The sequence below is a fragment of the Bos mutus genome, chromosome 19 (assembly GCF_027580195.1).
Source record: "Bos mutus isolate GX-2022 chromosome 19, NWIPB_WYAK_1.1, whole genome shotgun sequence".
Classification (NCBI taxonomy): Eukaryota; Metazoa; Chordata; class Mammalia; order Artiodactyla; family Bovidae; genus Bos; species Bos mutus.
Window position 1 is genome coordinate 48,109,876 of NC_091635.1, and position 17,215 is coordinate 48,127,090.

General features: G+C 49.7%; 1 protein-coding gene across 1 annotated transcript in view; it reads left to right on the plus strand.

Moving 5' to 3' along the window:
* HNF1B (HNF1 homeobox B) overlaps positions 1 to 16,334 on the plus strand; it is a 62,032-nt gene extending 45,698 nt beyond the window's left edge. Inside the window, 3 exon segments of the mRNA XM_005888170.3 lie at positions 2,457 to 2,651; positions 5,902 to 6,020; positions 14,987 to 16,334. Of these exon segments, the coding sequence (XP_005888232.2) occupies positions 2,457 to 2,651; positions 5,902 to 6,020; positions 14,987 to 15,007 (335 nt within the window). The 3' untranslated portion in view covers positions 15,008 to 16,334.
* Positions 16,335 to 17,215: the final 881 nt, after the last annotated feature.

Sequence of the window (17,215 nt, forward strand, 5' to 3'; positions counted from 1 at the left end):
GTAAAGAGCCTGCCTGCCAATGCAAGAGACATGAGACAAGGGTTCGATCCCTGGGTTGGGAAGATCCCTGGAGGAGGGCATGGCAACACACTCCAGTATTCTTGCCTGGAGAATCCCTTGGACAGAGGAGCCTGGTGGTGGGCTGCAGTCCATAGGGTTGCAAAGAATTAGACACAACTGAAGCGACTTAGCACGCACATCCTATTGAGTATGTGGGCCCTGCTTGGTGACTGCAGAGGCCCAAGGAGAACGTGATAACAGACCCCCCAGCAGTGCCAATTCATCATTCCCTACTCACCTATTGGACTGGATAACATGCTTCTTAAGCAGAAACCAGTGCCCAGAAAACAGATGGGAAAGCCAAGAGTCACACTCCGTGGGAGCTCGGATGACATCACTGGCTTTCCATCCTGGAACTGAGGCACATTAGGGGCACATCCTGTGTTGAAAATAAAATTCCTGGGCCTCACTTCCAAAGGGTCTGACTCATTATGTCTTGGGTGGGGCCGAGGAATGTGTATTTCTTAAAGGGCTCCTCAGGACGACTCGAAAACAATAGGCTGGTTGCAGAACCAGGTCCTCCAATGTCATCCACTCCAGACGGCATCATTTGCTTTTCTAGGCAGAGACTTCCTGAAAAGAGCAGTGGTGATGGGCTTGGGGAGAAGAGAGCAAATCCATGGGGCTCCCTTGGAGTCTGAGACCTTATGGGAAAGTTAGGAAACAGATCAGGGTGTCGAGCGAGACAGAGCCTGGAGGAGAAGCCGAGCCCCTGGGGAGTTAGAGATAGTGCTGTTCTGAGTGATCAGAGGACCCCTCCTTCCCAGCCCCACCCAGGTGAGCCAGGAGGGGGCTTATTCCCCTTCCCTTCTCTGCTCACCTTTTAGGTTTCTGATAATGGTATCAGCTAAAGCTCTGAGCAGGCAATTGTTGAGGCCTCTGCGCTATCTCCATGGAGCACTTCCCCCTCCCGTGAACCTGCTTATGGAACCCTCTCCATCTCAGGAAAGGCTCTCCAGGTGTCTTTTCCCGCATCTGCCTAAAAAAGAGATCTTTTTTCTGGGCTTCCGTCTTCAGCTTGTTCTAGCCCTTCCCCCACCATTTCCCAGAAAAAAGTGAAAGAAAGTGGAGTCACTCAGTCGTGTCCGACTCTTTGTGACCCCAGGGACTGTAGCCTACCAGGCAAGATTCTCCAGGCAAGACTACTGGAGTGGGCTGCCATTTCCTTCTCCAGAGGATCTTCCCAACCCAGGGATCGAACCCAGGTCTCCCACATTGCAGACAGGCGCTTTACCATCGGAACCACCAGGGAAGCCCCCCCAAAAATGAGGTCAAATCAAAGGAACCTTGGCAACTCCAAGAAAGAAGTTGGGAGTATCTTTCCCCTCATACTCCCATCCCCAGCCCTACCCTGCTTCAGCTACCTGCCCCAGAATCCCGCCCAGGGAGCCAACGGAGGGTGGGTACCAGGGACCTGATCTTGGCAGCACTGGCCCCAGTTCTAAAGAGACCTCAGGTTATAGACACAGTACAGAACCACGGAGGCCCCGTCCTCCAGAAGAGAAAGATGGCAGCACCTACTCTAACCACCAGCCTTCAACTCATTACTTCCTCCTTCCAGTCCATGGTCCTTCCATTGCCACCAGCCCTGTGCTGCCAGATAAGACACACTCACTTCACAGACTGGCTGAGTCGCAGTATTTTATTGCCTCTCTGCTCTAGTTAAGAGAATGAGCATCTGACCTCTCTCAGATCATTGCACAGCCGGCCAAGGAGGGTCTTCAAGCTGCACACCTCTAGGACTGTGGAGGAGGTTTTGTTTTTTTATCAAAATGTGGGCCCCTGCACACTCCTGCCCCCTGCTGGACAGACATATCTGGGCAGTAATCTGTACCTTACTGAGCAAGCCTCCCTCAGAGCCAGGCATGGGTGGAGTGGGCAGATATATTGTTGTTGTTCAATCGCTCAGTCGTGTCTGACTCTTTGCAACCCCATGGACTACAGCACACCAGGCTTACCTGTCCTTCACCGTCTCCCAGAGTTTGCCCGAGTTCATGTCCATTGAGTCAGTGATGCCATCCAACCATCTCATCTTCTGTCATCCTCTTCTACTTTCAATCTTTCGCATCATGAAGATCTTTTCCAATGAGTGGGCAGACATAGAGCACTGCAACCCCAAGGGGGCTTTGGGAAACCCTCAGACCTCAGTCAGACCTGTTGAAACCCCGTTTCCATCTACAGCTGTCTATGGAATGTGGGCGAGTCACCTTATCTCTCTAAGCCTCGATTTTTCAGTCTATAAAATGGGTCTATAAAATTGCTTCCTGGGCAACCTCTTATGTAACAGCCTCAACCCAGTGCTGGCAAACAGCAGGGGCTCTGTTGATGACCGTTAAAGTCTGTTTGCCTTTGCTCACCCCTGAAGCTGTCTCTGATCCTTCCTCTCATTCCCACAGGCCTCAACTCCTCCCAAGCTCAGAGCGTCCCCGTCATCAACAGCGTGGCTGGCAGCCTGGCAGCCCTGCAGCCCGTCCAGTTCTCCCAGCAGCTGCACAGCCCTCACCAGCAGCCCCTCATGCAGCAGAGCCCAGGCAGCCACATGGCCCAGCAGCCCTTCATGGCTGCAGTGACGCAGCTACAGAACTCACACAGTAAGGACCCGGGCATGTCGGGGAGGGAGCCCCAAGGGGCCTCAATGGCCAGTGTCTTCACTCTCTGGGTCTGAAGTTTCTTGGAAGCTTCCTGGTTTGGTCACTTTTCCCTACCTGTGATCAACCAAGACAATTTCTTTCTTTCATTTTTTAAAAAATGTGTTTGGCTGCACTGAGTCTTCGTTGAGGCACATGGGCCCTTCAGTCTTCGTTACAGTATGTGGGATCCTTAGTTACAGCGTATGGGATCTAGTTCCCGGCCCAGGGATTGAACCTGGGACCCCTGCATTGGGAGCACGGAGTCTTAGCCACTGGGTCACCTGGGGAGTCCCAAGACAATTTCTTAAGCACAACTCTTATGCGATGCTGTGCCTTTTCTAGTTCTCTTCTCTACCCCTGGAATTCCCAGGGGAGATTTTGCAGAGGCCAGTGAAGGCCGATCCGGGAAGAGAAGCTAGAGATAGAGATCTGGGGAGGTAATATAAATGTGGGACGAACCCATGCCCCCTTTCCCGCCCTAGTTCCCATGGAAGAGATCCTCAGGCAGGCACACCCCTTTTCCCGACGAGCCTCAACTTAGCCTTTTCAGCCCAAAATTCCAGGCAGCTGTTATCAGATGATCAGACTTGGCATATAACTTGCCTCCTAAGTGTCTTCTCTGAATTTGAAAAATCTTCCGGAGTCCCCACACTCTCCGATTTCCACCCCCCAAACATCTCTAATCAAGAACCATGAACATGGGTGGAAAAAGCCACCTGCACACAGAATGTTAGTTTCTGCCCCATGCAGAGGCTGCTTCCCACCTCCGATGTTCTCACCTACCCTAGGACTACCTTTCAACCATTTAGCTTTGGGGGTGTTTTTTTTTTTTTTGCCATGCTGAGCAGCCTGTGAGATCTTAGTTCCCCAACCAGGGATTGAACCTGTGCCCCCTACCTTGGAAACATAGGATCTTAACCACTGGACCCCCCGGGAAGTCCCCCTTTCAACCATTTACTTCCCACCCACACCTAGCCCCCATTTCTCCCCCTCCTGAGCCCCAGAGCCCCAGCCCTCTGGCTATGTCAGGCGGCCCTTGCCTCCGAGTCTGGGGAGAAAAAATGGGAAGGATGGTTTTCTATCTTCCAGCACAACCCCATGCACACACCTGGGCTGCCTCTGGAATGGAGCAATAGTCTTGCATCAGACAGACCTAGATTTAAATCTTGGCTCTGAGCCTTAGCAGCTATGTAGCCGGTGGTAATTTCCTCAGCTACTCTCAACTTCAGTTTTTTCATCTTAAAATGGAAATAGTGTGCATGTGGAGTCACTATGAAAGTGAAACAAAAGGAGGTATGAACTGTGTTTGGTGAGCATTAAGAGTTATTAAAATGCGGACTTCCCTGGTGGCCCAGTGGTTAAGACTTCATGCTTCCAGTGCAAGGGGTGTGGGTTTGACCCCTGGTTGGGGAACTAAGATACCACATGCCACTTGGCCAAAAAATTTGAAAAATAAATATTTAAAAAGAGTTATAAAAATGCAAATAATTATTTATTAAGGGTGTCTAATAGGAGGAGGCAGGGCTGGGAAACAGGATTTCAGTTGCTCTTCTGGCTGCGAGTCTGAGGGGCAATGGCTAAGTTCAGCCTCCTTCTACACTCGGGGCTCCATCCCGCCCCAGGCCTGCAGAGCTGGTTCCTGCGTACCATCTCACATTCCAATCACATTTTCGTGGCTTTTAAAAAATCTGCTACAGCCTGCAGCAGAGCCTGGAACCACGTGTATCACACTGTCCTTTCTCCCCGGCCCTGACAGTGCTCCCCCGCCTCACCTGGGCAGGATTCCTCAGTGGCGAGGCTTGGGTGGGACAGAGAGGGGTCACTAGCGACCTGTGCACTGCCGAGGCCCCGCTGCCCTGGCTGGCTCTGAAGAGAGAGCTCATGGGGCCCCAGAACAGGAAATAACCAGCCTCCCACCAAGGGAAGGACAGGCTGAGACAGCAGGCTGTGACCTTTACCCCCATTCCCTACTGGAGGACTCCTTGGTAGAACAAGCTGGTCCCTCCCTCAAGGCCAAACATCCACATGCTTTCTGGGTTGGTCATGTGACCTGGAATTTACATGAATCTTATGGATGAACTGGCATGAGTCAAAGTTTCCAGACTTGGTGGACACATACTGGGAAAACAAAAAGCGAAAACCACATGCTTCTGGAGCTTTTATTGAAATCTAGGCTCAGGGAGCTTCCCTGGTGGCTCAGACGGTAAAGAATCTGCCTGCAATGTAGGAGATGTGTGTTCAATCCCTGGGTCAGGAAGATCCCCTGGAGAAGGGAATGACAACCCACCCCAGTACGGAGAATCCAATGGACAGAGGAGCCTGGAGGGCTACAGTCTGTAGGGTCGTAAAGAGTCAGACACGACTGAGCGACTAACATGTTTGTCCATCATACTTCATTTGTGTGATGTCATAAGGCATTTTAGTGCAAACTGGGACAGCCCAAAATTATACAAGTAAGGACACCCATGTCTATTTAACAATTATTAATCAATCTGCAATTGCTAGCATGAGACCTAGGACTTGAGTCACTACAGAAAAACTAAGCAAACAGGCCAGCTCCTTCATTTTGCCAGCTACTATGAACTTTTTTGGACTTAAATTCTCAGATGCACCACATATACCCCAGGATCAGTTGTGTTTGGGATGTTTGTTTGTCTTTGAATATTTCTTTATTTACTTAGCTGTGCCAATCTTAGTTGCAGCATGTGGGACCTAGTTCCCTGACCGGGGATCGAACCCCGGCCCCCTGCATTGGGAGCATGGAGTCTTAGCCACTGGACTACCAGGGGAGTCCCAGGATCACTTGCTGATATCCAGGCATCTAATACTTTGGAAGTCAGGGAAAGAAAGTGCTCCCGCCACAGAAGTGCCAGCCACCTCTATCCACCAGGCACTGTGGAAACCTATTTATCTATTTGGTAAACTGCTTTAAACACAGTCTCTTTTAATCCTACAACAGATATCATTCCCATTTTACAGAGGAGGAAACTGAGGCTAACTGCATTGATTAAGGAGCCAGGATTTAAACACATAGCCATTCTTTTTGATCACATCACACTGCCTTGCCCAAACGTAACTACCACCCACCCCCACCCCCTTTTATCTGCCTGGGGAAAAAGGAACAGTGGTGTGGGATGAGGGGTGGTCTGTAGCTGTGCTTACATTCTTGCGGGATCTGCACTTTGACCTTGTCTTCACTCTGTCTCTGCAGTGTACACACACAAGCAGGAACCTCCCCAGTATTCCCACACCTCCCGGTTTCCATCTGCGATGGTGGTCACAGATACCAGCAGCATCAGTACGCTCACCAACATGTCTTCCAGTAAACAGGTAATGCTGGCAAGAAGGTAGGGGGAGGGGAGGGATGACTGTGACTGCTGATGTGCAGAGAGCGTGACAAGTATGCACTCGGCCTCAGTATGGTCCTTCTGAGGCTCCCTGGGTACTTTCTAAAAGAATCCCTGAGGTCACAAGGCAAAGAAGATGGGCCACAGGCTGAAGGGGCTTATTGCTCCCCTAGCATCCCTAAGAAGAGCACTAGAGTAGTGAAGTGTGCTCAGCTGCTGGAGACTGGATTATACAGAGCCTGCGGGCACTGGGGTTGAGTATCCCCAGTGGGTTGGTCATGATCCACGGACAGGGTATGCCCAAGGAGGGCTCAGAAAGTCAGACCCTCTGGAGTCTCACGCTTTGCAAGAGGGATCCCTGAGGATTTCCCATCAGTTAACAAATAGAGAAAACGAACAGTGAGTCAGAGGTCCCAAGGCTGATTCACCCAGTTCAGAACTCATCCTGAACCCCCAGTGTTGTAAGCTCCAGAAAATGACCCAATTCTGCCAACCCACGGGGACTCCCCAGTAGACAGCCTGGCCTTACCAGGGGCCTGTATTCACTTGGTGTTTTATAGAGAAGCTCAGAATCAGCTTCCTGGTGCATTGAAAGTGGGGAATCCAGAGGCTTAGTCACCATTTCAGTTGATGACTAACTCCCACCTCCACATACATAGAGAGGATGAGGGTAAAGACGACCCATGGTGAGGCTACAGCTTGGGCAGCTGGACTCGAACAAGACACTGAGAGTTAGGAAACAGGACAAGACGTCTGAACGCAGGTCGCAATTCCAGAGTAACACAATAGGACCTTTTAGTAGCTGGGGTCTGTGCAGTGTGGGAACTGTTTGGCCTTTATTGATTGTTAGATAAGTAGGTGACAACCTTGAACTTCATGTCAGAGGCTCTCGGCAGCGTTTGGTCCTGTGGATGATCTTTTTTTTTTCCCCCATCAAATCACACTTTATCCACTGCCATGTGCTCCTGAGGAAGTTATTTCATGGGCTCAGCCTTCTCTGTTCTTCCTTTGCCCCCATCTCCTCCTGGTCCTGCAGTATCATGAAACAGGTGGATTCAGTTCCTGGCTTTGCCACTTGCTCAGTGACCTTGACCTCCCTGAGCCTTCACCTTCCTCATGTCTAAAACAAGTCGTGGCATCTACTTGTTGGGCGGATTTGATTATGCCATGTAGATTAAGTGCCTGGCACATCTTGGGCTCTGAAACATACATGACCTAGTCCTTCAGGCTGTGGAATGAGGTGGGGTAGGGAGGGAGAGGTGTGTGGGACCCACTTTGCTATCCTTCTCTCACCCATTGGAAGATGAAAGGACAGTCCCCATTGCCCTGCCCTTCGACTCCCATGCGATTTCCCACTCTTTGTAGTGAGCAGGGAAAACATTTATCTGTGCTCACCAATCTCAATCAGGGGGGCAGCCAGGCGCAGCAGCCCTGCTTGGGAATACCTTCCCCTTTGAAAGGTTTATCAATCCATCTGCCGCTTGGGCAGCCCTGAACGGGGCTGTGATTAATGATTCCTGTCTTTCCCAAGTTGACTTTGATGCTTGCTTGTTGAAACAAGTCCTCTGAATTCAGGAAATGGCCTCTTAATCAAAACGCTTCGAGATGCTCTCTGAGATGCTGTACCGGCCCCCAAATGGGACTGAGTGGCCAGCCGACCTTGACGCCACATGAACGAGCCTCTAGAACTACTGTGAAGTCATCTCGAAACCCCCAGACATTTCAGGAGTCTGACGATAGACTCACAGTTTTATAGGATGATGACGATGACATTTAGTAAGGCTAGCACTCTTCATATAACACTGTACAATTTATGCTTCTCATGAACGTTATCTGGTTGTTTTCTTTTTGCCAAAACCTCCTAAGAAGTACAAAGAAATAAACCAAGGCTCAGAGATGCAGGGTAACCTGCCCAAAGTCACAAGAGATGATATGCTAGGACTGAACTTCCAGACTTTTGATCTTAGCTTCTAAATCCTGGACTTTTCCCACTTAAACACTACTCATCTTCCAATACCGATCTTTTTATTTATTTTTCACTGCTTTGGGTCTTCTGCTGTGCACGGGCTTTCTCTAGTTGCAGCGAGCAGGGACTGCTCTTCCTTGCAGTACAGAGGCTTCTCATTGAGGTGGCTTCTCTTGTTGCAGAGCACAGGCTCTAGGGCTCATGGGCTCCGTAGTTGAGGTGCAGGGACTTAATTTAGCCAAGGCTTGTGGGGCCTTATTTCCCAGACCAGGTTCATTGGCAGGCAGATTCTTAACCACTGGACCACCGGGGAAGTCCTGGCAATACCCGTCTTTAAAACGCCTATGGTAATCACTTCTCTTGTGGTCTGTAACAGTCAGGAACAAGAGTAAAAATTAAACCTACATAACTATATTCCAGTCAGGAAACCTTCTTCCTGCAAACAACAGGAGAAGAGAGGGTAGGAAAGATGGAATGAAATAAGAGGAGAGTGAAGATGCTGCCTCTTGGCAGCAGGAGGAACCCAAGGGGAGGAAAAGTTGTACACACTCTGTTCTGAAGGCAAAGGGTCAGAGGTGAGTTTCAGAAGGGAATTGGTGGCAATTCTGCTTTTTTGTTGTTTGAAAGTGTTCTTTTCCAAAAAGCATTTCAAGACTATTGCTAGGAGGTGGAAGCCCATGACATAAGGAGAGGAAGATTCCTTGGCCAAATATGTTGGGGGAACAGCTGGGTTTAGCAGAAACCCCACAGGACAGGGCTTCTCAGAATCTCTCCTGTGCCAATGTGGGCATTGAACCAGGACCCGTCCCGGGCAGGGCTGCTTTAGAGGCATCGTAGAATGCTAAGAAAAGGGTCTGAGCCAATCCTGGCTCCTTCACACCTGCTCCATGACCTTGGGCAGTTAATTCAGGGCTGTGAGTCTCGGGTTCTTCATCTCCAAAGGGGAAGCTCCCACCTCCCTCATACAGAATATACAAAGTGCCTGAAGATCATGCCTGGTACTGAGTCATATGCTCGAAGTGACAGCTTCCTTCCTGTTCCTACCCCTTTCTGTCTGTGATCCCTTAGAAGACACCTTCCATTAGGTCCTCCAGGATTGAACTCACTGCTTGGTCTGCACGTGGTCAAAGGAGGTTCTGACAATAACATGTCTCAGGGTTGGGACCATTTCTCTGGCACATCCTGCCTCCTGGGCCGGGGCTCCAGATCCCTGCTTCCCACTCTCCTGCTACACAAGGATGCCCTTTCACCCACCTCCCAGGAAAAAAAGCCAGTAGTTCAGGCCTTTCAAAGCACCCAAGCCCTTTGTGTGGGGCCAAATGCCTGGCCTTTAGTAGATATTCAGTAAATATGAATGAGTGAGTGAATGAATGAGTGAATGAATGAATACATTCAAATCTAGCATTTTTTTTTTTGAGTACCTCCCATTTGCCATGTAGGACTCCAGGTGATTTTCCATCTTACCTTTCCTGGCTAACCCTCCTGCAAGGTAGAAATTTTTATGCCTAATTTACAGAGCGAAAAATGGAGATTCAAAGATGGGGTGGAATCTGGCTAAGCATACAGGATGGTAAATCTGGAGCTAGAGTTCCAGACTTTGGTTCTTCTCACTCCAAATCCACTCAACAACACTCACCTTCTAAGATCCATTTTTAAAGTGCTTATAAAAATGACTCAAGGTTATGCCGGCCTGAGGCTAAAGCCAGGATTTGACCTTGTCTCCCAGTGTTTTCCACCGTCAGGACAGGCATGCCGCAAGACCTTGTGGATCATGTTTCAGAAACCTCAGGCTGGAACTTTCTTGCTGGGAATCCTTGGCAGCTACTGCCCTCTGTCCTTTCCAGAGCCTGTCTCCTGTCACCAGCTCCCCCACCCCCCAAAGAGTCCTGGCAAGTTACCATCTAAGTGGGTCTCTGCCTGAGCCTCCTGCAAAAACAACAGCCCTCTAGCCTGGAAACCAGACCACAGCAAGCACCAGCCTTGGCTATAACAAGTGTGGGCAGGCTGTGAGCAGACTCCTGTTTCCACAACTCTACCCACCGCTCCACTTCCTAGTTTATATAGAGAGAGGTCAGGAGAGGACCACCACCCCCCCGTCCCCACCCTCTGCCCAGAGCAGTCACCCATCAGGGGTGCTGATGAGAAGGAGGTGGGCAGCCTCATCATAAATCCCCTGAAGCTGCACCCACCCCACCACCCCCTCCTACCCCTTTCCCACGCGCTCCCGACCTTCCCCCCACCCCCCAGTGGTGAGGCAGTGTGGGCTTGATGGTAAAGAGCCAATGTAGGGGTTAGACAGACCCCGTCCCCAGCTTCTGCCACTTTCTACCTATGTGACCAAAGGCAAAGGTCCAGCCTCTCTGAACTTCAGTTTCCTTACCTGTAATATGAAGATAACGATTTCTCCTTTGTGGGATCATTGAAAGGGCAAAATGCAATAAAACTTGTAAAACACTCAGCTCAGTGCTTGGCTGGGAACACCCAGTCTGTGGCAGCTGGGTCAACCTTGGCTTTCCCTGAGGGTAACCTTGGGTGTCTCTCGAGCTTCGGAAGGAGGATTTTAAATGGTAAGGGGCATTTATTTCCCCCTGGTGTCCCACTCAGAAGATAAAAGGCAGTAATCTTACATAGTGGGTTTTCTGTTGAGACATCCTGGGCAAGTCATTTAAAATCTCTCTAAGCCTCAGTTCCCTCATCTAAAACACTAAGTATAATCATTACTTGTAATGAATAGAGCTATCATGAATCTACCTTAATAGATTATTAACAATCATCTGTATTCACTGTCTCCACCTCCTCATCCCCAATTCTTTTTATTTTCTTATTTTTACTGAGGTATAGTTGCTTTATTCTCTGAGTTTCAGCATAGCAATTCACAATTTTTAAAGATTAGTCTTCATTTATGGTTATACGATATTGGCTATATTCCAGTATCCATGCTGCACATTAGATCCTCGCGGGTTATTTATTTTATTCATAGTAGTTTGTACCTCTCAATTTCCTCTCTTGTCCCACCCCTCTTCCCTCTCCCCAGTGGTAACCACTGGTCTGTTCTCCATATCTGTGAGTCTGTCTCTTTTCTATTATCGTCACTAATTTGTTGTATTTTTTAAATTCCACATGTATTGACACCATATAGTATTTGTCTTTCACTGTCTGACTTATTTCACCAAAGCATGATGCCCTCCTAATCCATCTATGCTGTTGCAAATGTGAAATTTCATTCTCTTTTATGGCTGCATAGACTGAAGCGACTTAGCAGCAGCAGCAGCAGCAGTATTCTGTTGTATATACCTGGGGTGGGGGGTGTACAGAGACCTGTACGCCCCCGTAGTTCTCTCTTGAGAGCATTGCAGACTGGCTTTTGTCCCCACATTCCTGAAAGCCCTCTTGCCCAGTTCACTAATATCTCCGCATTGCCAGATCCAGCAGTTACTTCTCAATCTCTCTCTCTGACGTAGCCGATCACTCCCTCTTTTTCTCTCTTGAGTCTTAGGACACTACCTGTTCCTGGTTCTCCTCCTATGGCACTGGCCACTCCTCATGTGCTTGGCTGCCAGCTCATCTTTGCAACATTTACTAGTTGAGGGGCTCTGGGACTCATTCTTTGGCCTTTTCTCCTCCATGTTTATTCCTGGGTGATCTCCAGCCGCGTGAATTTGGGTCAGGTGTACATGACCATGGGTCTTATCATTCCATCTCCAGTACTGACCTCTCCCTTCAGGGCACATTCACAGACCCAGTGCCTCTTTGGCAAGTACCGGTGCACGCCTAATATACCTCACCAGCATCTCAGATCAAATCTGCCTAACACAGCAGCTCTTCATTTTGCCCCAGTGTCTCCTGACCGAAATTGCTTTCTGCTTGGGCTTGTCCATTTCCAAAAACGCCATCAGTTGTTCAGGTGAGACCCCTGAGATTACCTGTGATCATTTCACACCCCGCATTCCACATCTCGTCCATCAACGAGTTCTGCTAACGGTCCTTTAAAATGTATCCTCTGCCTGACTGCTTCTTACCCACCCCATTAGTCTTGTGCTCCTGTAGCAGCCCCTAACTTCCCATTCTTGCCCCACAGGGATGGGTGTGCTCTGTTCACCACTCAGCAGCCAGAGTGGTCTCTGAGAAAGGAAAACCCATCATGTCACTCCCCCCGCCCCTGTCAAAAGTCTCCACTAGCTTCTGGCTGTAACCAGACTGAAGCAGAGACTTCCAAGACCCTATGTGGTCAGACTGAAGCCTCTCCTTCCTCTGTCCCTCGGCTTCAGCCACACCAGAGCTGGAGGGCTCCCACCGCAGGACTTCTCCTCCTGCGACACCTTCTGCTGGAGTATACTTTAGAGTGCATCTTTGCATATGCTCGTTGCATCCAGCTCAAACCTCAGAGAGTGGGGGGATCACCTCCCGACCCCCCTGCATAATTTCTTCCCCCTTCCCTCTAGCCATTGTGACTTTTATCATGCTTATCTTTCGAGAGTATTCATCTCCTTCTGAATTTTTATGTGATGCATTTCTTAACTCGTTCATTGTTCAAAACTCTCACTAAAATGTCAGCTCAGTGCAGGTGGGGACAGAGTCCCATTCACAGCTACATGCCCAGTGCCTGCGAATGTGCTGAGCATAGGGAAGGCCCACAAAACCATGTTAAATGAATGAATGACGATTCAAAGGCTTGATGTGAGAATTCTATGGAATGATGCGTATCAAGGCTTTCCTTAGCAATGCAGCCTGGCACACAGTAGGACCTCAGTAAATGTCAGCTCTTCCCATTATGGATCAGATCTTCTTAGGGTGAGGATGTCCTTAAGAATCCTCCAGCTGCCCCACCCTCCAGACGGAGGGCTCTGTAGTCACTCGGGGACCCCCAGGCAGGGTCCCCACAGGGCTGGCTGAGCCGGGCCTCTGTTCTGAGGGAGCCCAGCACGCCCCTTATCAGATGTTTGTGTTTAGACTCTGAAGGGGGCAAATAACTCTAGTTCCTTTGACAACATTTAGGGCTCTGCCACCATTTTATTATGTGAGCAAACATTTGATAGCTGGGAAGCCCATCCCTAATGACAGGTCATAGAATCTCGCTGGCGTCTGCTTATCTGTTCTTGGTGTTTGCTCTTCCATTGAAACCTGCAAGGTCACAAGCCGTTTTCTCTCTCCTCCACCTGAAATCTGAAAATTGGAAAAAGCTTGATAGTGAGGAGTAAAGAGACTGGAGAGAGCAGGGGTGGGTGGAGGGAGGAAGAGGAGGCAAAAGATATCAGAGGACCCTGCCCAGGGGCTCAAGAATGCAGAAGGGCCAGAAACCTGTCTCCACACATGGACGCACCACTCAGCCCCGCTCTGAGGAGCTCTGGGGGGTGGCGGGGGTGGGGGCACGGGGAGCAGCCCAGACCAGGGCACCCTGGGCAGCTTAACAAGGACAGTTGTACCAGCACCACGGGGAGGACGGCACGCCTAGCAGCCCATCTAATCCCCCAACAACCTTCATCATAAAGGTGGGGAAACCAAGGCCCAGAGAAAGGAGTTTGAACAAGAGCAAAGCTCGTAGGGACTTCCCTAGCGGTCCAGTGGCTAAGACTCCACACCCCCGAGGCCAGGGGCCCGGGTTTATCCCTGGTCAGAGAACTAGATCCCACATGCTGCAACTAAGAGTTCACATGCTGTAGCTGAGACCTGGCGCAGCCTAATAAATAAATATAAAAAAAAAAAACAACAACAAAGCTAATAGAAGGCTCTTAACCTCAATGTAATGTAAAGAACACTGTCTGGGAGGTCTCCCAGAACTGGTTTGAATCTCTGGCCCCACACTCTCCTAATTCTGAAACCTTGGGCAATTCCTGGACTCTCTTTGACCTTGCTTTCGCAATCTGTAAAATGGACATAATAGCAGCCCCATACAAGGCTATGGCTGGGAGAACTGGTTAATGGAATAATAGTGGGATAAGAGGCCTTTAACAGTGTGATAGATATGTGAACATGTTGTGTGTGGCTGTGGCTGTTTCTGTGTCTTTGTGTGGAAGGGGGAATATTTGAGGGGGAGTCTTGAGAAAACGAACCGTTAAGTCAAAGGGCAGAACCTTCCTCTGAGATGACAACAAAGGGGAAAGGGAAGGAAGAGAAGCAAAGCCGGGGAAAAGGGACTCCCCGGAAGGAAAACGCGAGCTGTGATCTTGCATGACAGTTGAGATGAGCGAGGCCCACGGCTCTGGGAGCGGAGGCTGCCCCACGTGGGGGTCTGGCTCTTCTCAGGGACTCCTCCATGCTGGGTCTCCTGCCCCAACCCACCCAGAAGCCTGGTCTCAAAGGCCTTTAGCCCTTGGATCCCAGTTCTCTGATTTCTTGTCTTGATAGTAGCAAGCATTATAGAAAGCACTTTGCAATTTCCCACACTTCTTCCTGATGGAGTGTTAGTATGTGGTGATTTTCTCTTGTGCTCTGTGGCCTTGGGGCTCGGCACAGATCAGCAGCATCAGCCCAACCTGGGAGCTGATTAGAAATGCAGGTTCTTAGGCCCACCCCCGGCCCACTGAGTCAGAATCTACCTTTTAACAGGATCTCTGCTACTCCATTTGGGAAGGGATCTGGGGGACCCCTGCTCTTAGATTTTCTTAGGATGAGACCCTTACTTCCTTCAAAAGCAAAAGCTCCCCATCCAGCTGTCATTGCCACCAAACTGAGCAATTTATAAAACGCACTCTCACAGGAAGAGGAGTCCCATTTCAGCATAAAGGTCGGCAAGTTATGACTATTTCAAGGCAATTGGCAATTCACTTCTCTCTTCTAGGAATGGCGGCTCCTAGATTTTCCTAAAGGGAGTGTGTTTCAGGACCAGCCCTGCAGGACTCTGAGGGCACGGGGTCCCTACACCTCCAGCCTCCAGCTCTTTGCTGGTGGAGTTGGGTCTCAGCTCCCCCAGAGAAGCCAGATGCTAAGGGCCCAGGTCCCCACCAGAGGCGCACAGCTGAGCTGTCTCTCCTCTCTCTCTGCAGTGTCCTCTCCAAGCATGGTGATGCCCACACATCACTTACTTTGTGCACAGCAACAAGGACCCTTATTTTCCACATCATCACCCTCTGGGCAGCTGTCACGGAGAAGCGCAGTGACCCGACATGCAGCACCTGCGAGAGGTCCCTGCTCACCTGCTGTCCTGCCGGCGCCTCGGACACTGGCTCTGACAGGCGCAGCCCCTTCTATGCAGTATTGTCACGATGCTTCTCCCAAGAAGTCTGGTCTGTCCTAGAGGCAGGGCACAAAGAAGCGGCGGAAGAGGAAGAGAGAAAGCCGTAGCGTCTACATCGCTCTCTTTCATCGAACAAACTGAAGTGAAAACTTGAATCTGTTACTGAAATGAGAAGAGGAGGACACGTGCTATTGAACTGAGCCAAACACAATGTAAATATCAGCCACCTCCCCCTGTCCTGCCCCCCATCCCGGCTGATCTGGAGATTTCTTTTAAAGAAGTAAATTTGTCCAATGGGTGTAAACTATAAACTACTGTAATTAAGTGCAATTTTCCCCCTCTACTTCCTCTCCCCTCTGCCCTGTATATAATACTAAAGTGTCTATCGATTTTCTTTGTAAAGGTCAGAGTTGAATTTTCAAAGTGATTCGCCCCCTCTCTCTTCCCCCACGGAGAAATACCCAAGGCAGCAGTGAAGCCCTTGACCCGCTTCCTCGGCCCTGGACACACACAGAGACTGTGTATTTTGGACTGACTGCCAGCTCACTCTGATCTCCTGATGTTAAGACACACCTCTGGGTCCCTAGAAGGGCTGAACAGAGAGTCAGAGTAGTGTCTTAGCTTCCGGAAGGGTTGGGGGGCCAGCCAGGACAGCCCCAGGAAACCCCAAGGCAGGGACGCTGGCTGTTTGATAGCACAAGAAAAAGTTGCCCTTTCAGAAAACCTCCCATTAAAACAATTTATTTTATCATGGCCCAGAGTCTCATATTTCTACCTCTGATGCTTTCCCTGCCTTGGTTTCTCCAAGAACCCCTGGCCCCTGGTCTTCTTGGAATTTTCCATTTACTCCACGGGGCTCGCTGCTACATGTCCCATTGTCTTCGGCCAGCCTTATTGCTAAGGTAAGAAATGTTTTTTCCCCCAGTCAGACTCCAATACTTTGTCTTTCTGTGACTCATCGGAGTAGACTTGGAGCCAACTCTTGGTGACTGTTGGTCACAGGAACAGAGGAAAAAGTAGGAAACGTGGAATCACCGTGGGTAACATTGTCAGCTTCATTGTAAGCGTGAACTCCAACCTTTCTTCCCTCCCATGGGGCTGTAGTCAGGAGAATGGCTCCTGTGGGTATCACCTCCTGCCCGGGTTCTTGCCTCCGGTAAGGATAGTATTGAAGACAAATAGTCCAAAAGGTGAAAAGCCAGAGGACTAAACACTCTCTAGCAGGCGCTTTGCCACAAATAATCCAGCGTTGACTCTAGGAAGAGAGAGGCTGGACCTTTCCTCCTTGCCGTCTCCAGCACAGACTTACCAGCCTGTGGTTTCTGGCTTCTAGACAGAGCAGTTCCCAAGCTGGCTGCAAGGGAGGGCGTCATGCTGAAGAGGTCCCAAGCAACAGGTTTTTCAAAATCTCAAAGTAGTAGAAAATGCAGTTCTTAGTGAGCCTGGCAAAGGTACTGAGAGCCCAGGGTAGGGATGGAGACTGTTAGAAATGCTGACCTCTTTTGGCTCCTTGCTCCCCTCCAGACAATGTTATTTGGGCTAAAGTGGTCGAGAGAAAATTCACGGATGGGTTGGAAAGGGCCGGGGCCAAAGCCGAGCACCTTGTGTCAAGAGAGGCCAGGATTTGCTGACTCTGGTGGAGATGGCTTATTCGTTGGTTCCTGTGAGTTCAGGAAGAGGAAGGGAATATAGGTCTTGAATTCCAGCCTCAACTGGAGCCCTATGTTTGAATTCACATTGTTTTTGGAGCAGTAAGTATCTGCATTTGGTAGATTTTATATCTATTACATTGTGTTACTGTAATAATCCTGAAAACCCAGGAGGTCTTAATCACTCAAGAAGTCATCCGGGAGTGTGGAGGACTTGGGGAGGGGTGGAAATCTCTAGGAATTTTTCTTAACTAGACCCTATGTGGACCAAGACTCATACAAGGTGACCCTGGTAGCTGAGAGCACTCCCTTCTAAAGCCAATCTCTCTTCTCACTGACTCTAAGAGTGGCAAGGAGGCCCACTGTGCATGGACTCAGGTGGGCATTAC